Here is a 4,353-nt window from a genome sequence, read left to right on the forward strand (position 1 = left end):
CCAGGACGATGTGGCATGAATTCAATGTGGCTTCAGAAATATCGTCTGTCTCAGTCCAAAGTGTGGAATTATGAATTCCTGTCATCATCTAGCAACCGATAACAGTGATTAAATCACTGAGGGGTTCTGGCAAGAAATCATCGTAGTAGATAAGCGTGTTGAATTCCGTAGATGCCACTTCTGCGAAAACCCTCTGCAAATGTCTCGATTCTCCCCATTAAAAAGTGAACTAAAGACGCAAAATGATACTCATAACTAAATATCTAACAAATATCGGCGTATCATTTGTATAAAAGCACTCATGTTGCGCCAAAACATCTAAATGCGATAAGTCCACACAACACATGTGGTACCGTATCAACCAGGAAGTGTTTAAACGTCACATGCGCGACCAATGATCATCTGACCAATCAGCGCTCTGCTACCAAGGCGAAGGAACAACGGCTCGAGATGAAGCGAGAGGTTTCACGCCTGTTTCACTTAAACCGCGTTAGGCAGATTAAACCCCCTTCTTTGTCAATGGGAGTCACATTCGCTAGAATATCTGGGGAGGCTTAGTTGGTTTCCCCAAACAGCGTAATCTGTAAAGTCTTCGTGTTCAATTCTGCTGTCTGTTGTAGTATTTATTCATGACGGTTCTTGAATAAAATTACGTGACGTTCAGAATTCAGGAGGGCAGAAAAATCAGGGTCCATCTCCAAACCCAAGTTCCCAAGTATTACTAAACACCTGAGCATTGAGGTTATGTCCCATATGATGTGATCGCAGCAATTTATCCTAATTTTAGAAAGTTGTACGCATGCGCGAGATGATTTCCTGCTCCTCTCTAGTGAACAAGGGTTTCCATAGGCTGGGACGGGACGGGAACTATCTTGATAGTAAAGTCCATTGTCTTTGGATACAATTATATCAACTGAGTTTCCCTTTTCTTGGTGGACACCATTGGCATTCCAGGTCCTGGTACATACGATTTGAACCACAGCATGGCAGAAATCAGCAAAACTGAAAAGGTCCAGTTGCATGTCCCAACTTTAGAGGAGCTGTGCAGCGGTAAGGACTTGTGTTATTGTGATACACGGGCAAATTTGCAGAGACCGCTGTTGTCTTGTAATAAAAAGCTACTCACCTGAATGTGGCGTCATGCAGAGAGTAATAAACATGTTATTGCTCGTTGCAGTGTTACAAGCAGGACTGAAGGACAATTTTGCTGAGGCTCAGGTCAGTGTTGTCGACTGTCCAGATCTCACCAAACAGCCGTTCCAGTTTCCTGTCAAAGGTAAAGTGTCGTCCCTGTTTACCATACTGCAAAAGTACATTTCACTTATACTCCACAATATGTTTAGAAATATGTTTCAATATATACAAAAACGTGCCCCAAAATGGACTCGTACATGTAGATGACATTCATTAAAATGCATTTGGAGTTATAGGCTACTTGCAGATTTACTGTTGTCAGCACATAGGAAGAAAGTGTTTCTAGTGTGTTGAAACATATCCCTGAACATATAAGTCTATGTGAATGCATGTTTTGCAGTATTTTGATCTTAGCACTGAATATTAAATATTGTGCTGAACATTGTAGGCTATATATGCAACATTGTAGCCGATAGGATTAGGGTTAGGGTTGTAATGTTTCTCTCAATCACTGATAGTAATGTCTTCTCTCCACATACTGCAGGCCTGTGTGGCAAGCCTCGCATTACTGATGTTGGCGGCGTGCCTTACTTGGTCCCCTTAGTTCAAAAGGACAAGGTAATTTGTTCTATCACACAGTGCAATGTGGAAATAATGCATGGAGGTATTGTGAAATGACTCATAGTGAACGGGACTATTATTCCCCCCCCTCCTCCCAGGAATACAACATGAACACCGTGTCAAAGGAGGTGGAGCTGCCAGGAGCTTTCATCCTCGGTGCAGCAGCTGCACCCTTCAGAATCGCTGGGATGAATGCAGAGGTTTGTCTCCTTTTCCAGCAAAAGTTCTGATTTCAAGCAATCAAACCTACAAGTGATGTTTTTGCAGTAGGGTGGCCTAGTGGTTAAAGCATAACTCTGGCCATTTTCGACCCAGACCCTCGTTTTCCATCATTTTCCATCACGCCAATTGATTCTGACCAAAACCCATTGCTTGAAAAACTCATTGACAACTGCTTCACTATAGAGCTACTTGCGTCTTGCTTGCCACTGGATGCGCAGCTCTCCAGTACAGTCCTAATGGGCCAATGGACGCTCCAGAAATCAACCTCAAAAGCACCTAAAGCATATCTTTTGGTGAGAATCAATTGGTATGATGGAAAGTGATGGGGAAATAGGCTAGAGTTATACTTCAAAAAGACCGTCCTTCCACCAGACGGCCCTGGTTCAAGCTGCATGTCGGCAAACATCCCACCCTGCTGAAGAGTCCTTGAGCAAGACACTGAATCACTGACCAGCTGTAGGCTGCTGCTCTGTAGCTGATGTGACCTCTGACCTCCCTGGAGGGGGAAAGCGAGCAATGGATTTCCCTGCAGGAATCAATAAAGTATCATGTTATCATTATAAACGGAAGGGACATGTTTTGTAACACAGTAGTTAAAACGGTGAATAATGTCATCCACAGCTGATGCCTCTGGTTCTGACCGAAGCGGAGGGAAGGCCCGCGGTGAACAGCAGCTACTTCTCCTCCATCAATCCAGCTGATGGCCAGTGTCTGCAGGAGAGATTCAGCGATAAATTCTCTGGCTGCGACTTTGGACTGCTGGGCAATCTGTATGCTTGTGAAGGCAAGCCTGGAAAGGTAACTAGTCTTATTTGATCAAACAAAATCTGGCAAATCAGAACTGGATTTTTTTTTTGCCTCTGAGAATGTAGTATGTTGTGTGCGTTTAGGTTCTTTCATAAATGCATTGTCATTTCCTTTTTTTTTTAGCAAATAATGAACTTCTCTGGTTATATTTTAATGAAAAGAACATCATTTGCAGGATTCTAAGTTAATAATCAAGTTGTTGTGGATGAAGTCAGACCTCCTCTCACATCTAATAAACATTAACAAAAGGTCTCGGTTGAGTAGTCAACGCTGAAAGCTTTATTTCTCCCCCTCCTGCCTCCCTGACAGGTCATAGAGGTGCGGGCCAAGAAGAGAACAGGAGAGGACAGTCTTGTTGGGTCTTTGAGGAAGACTCTCGAGGGTCACTACCCTGATAAAAGCCTGGCTCTGGGAGGCACCTTCATCATCCAGAAGGGGAAAGCTAAAATCCATATCATGGTAAATAATAGATGCTGATAATGCGCAATGGGATGCATGACTGATTGTGACTGTCAGGTTTCATGCATTGTGTTTGTTTCCTTGTGGCCACTTATCCACAGCCAAGGGAGTTCTCAGTCTGCCCCCTCGACACCAACGACAAGGTCAACAACTGGCTCCAACACTTCGAGGTCAGCGCCCCGCTCATCTGCCAGTCTGTGCTCGTCTCCAGAGATCCTGTGAGTAAAGATCACACACTGTCAGTGGTGGAAAGAGTAATAGAATGTCCTAATCAAGTAGAAGTATTGTTGGTTTGCTGATATTTTACTTAAGTAGAGGTAAAAGTACTGGTGTCAAAATCTACTTAAGTAAAAGTAGAAAGTAGCTCATTTAAAATGTACTCGGAGTGAAAGTTACTGAGGTACTTCTTAGAAAAGAGAACGTTGTTATATGTGATTTTCTTTCTTAAAGGATGAGAGTACAGAGTTCAGACTCACTTCTTTTAATTGGAAAATTTGGGAATTACAAAATAAAGCGCACAAACAAAGTATTACTCTTCTCTTCTTTGGGCTCCACAATTTGTCAGTTTACGATGTCCCACTTTCTGATGCTTATGGAGAAGCTACAAAATCTGTACTCTGTAATGGATGTGATTTAAAATGTAGTGAATTGCAATACTTAAGTAAAAAACATACTTAAAACGTACTCAAAATACTCAAAAAGTGCACAAAAAATCTACTCAATTACAGTAACTTGAGTAAATGTAATTAGATAACTCCACCCTTCCACATATATAGTAGTATATAGTCATGTCAGTGAGGTAGATGAGATAAGTGTAGTTTCTGCCATAGTTGGCTGACTTCTACTCATCTGTCCACTTGTTTGCTGTGTTTCCAGGGCTTGGACCTGCGGGTGGAGCACACACACTGCTTCAGCCATCACGGAGAAGGCGGCCACTACTACATCGACACCACTCCTGACAGTGTGGAGTACCTGGGCTACTTCATGCCTGCTGAGTTTGTCTACCGCATCGACAGGCCCAAGGAGACACACGTGATTGGACGAGACTGAAAAATAAAACATAATCTTGTTAGCAGTATTTCTTGATTATCTGAATCGACAAGGAATGAA

At 42.7% G+C, this 4,353-nt stretch overlaps 1 protein-coding gene across 4 annotated transcripts; it reads left to right on the forward strand.

The window, feature by feature from the left end:
• The first annotated feature begins 909 nt into the window (after nucleotides 1-909).
• LOC139659038 (ester hydrolase C11orf54 homolog) lies at nucleotides 910-4,343 on the forward strand. 4 transcript variants are annotated; one of them, XM_071537245.1, is made up of 8 exons: nucleotides 910-1,050; nucleotides 1,178-1,337; nucleotides 1,653-1,752; nucleotides 1,854-1,955; nucleotides 2,599-2,775; nucleotides 3,094-3,243; nucleotides 3,345-3,461; nucleotides 4,120-4,343. In XM_071537245.1, the coding sequence occupies exons 1-8, from the start codon at nucleotides 984-986 to the stop codon at nucleotides 4,291-4,293; spliced, it is 1,047 nt and encodes a 348-aa protein (XP_071393346.1). In that variant the 5' UTR covers nucleotides 910-983; the 3' UTR covers nucleotides 4,294-4,343. The 4 variants fall into 4 exon arrangements, with proteins under 4 accessions (XP_071393346.1, XP_071393347.1, XP_071393348.1 ...); XM_071537246.1 differs by having other exon boundaries at nucleotides 1,178-1,276; nucleotides 1,679-1,752; XM_071537247.1 differs by lacking the exon at nucleotides 3,094-3,243 and having other exon boundaries at nucleotides 1,178-1,276; nucleotides 1,679-1,752.
• Nucleotides 4,344-4,353: the final 10 nt, after the last annotated feature.

The sequence above is a fragment of the Centroberyx affinis genome, unplaced genomic scaffold (assembly GCF_046629955.1).
Source record: "Centroberyx affinis isolate AG114_WGS23_722 - 3 ecotype Tasmania unplaced genomic scaffold, CSIRO-AGI_Caff_v1 ptg002998l_1, whole genome shotgun sequence".
Taxonomy (NCBI): Eukaryota; Metazoa; Chordata; class Actinopteri; order Beryciformes; family Berycidae; genus Centroberyx; species Centroberyx affinis.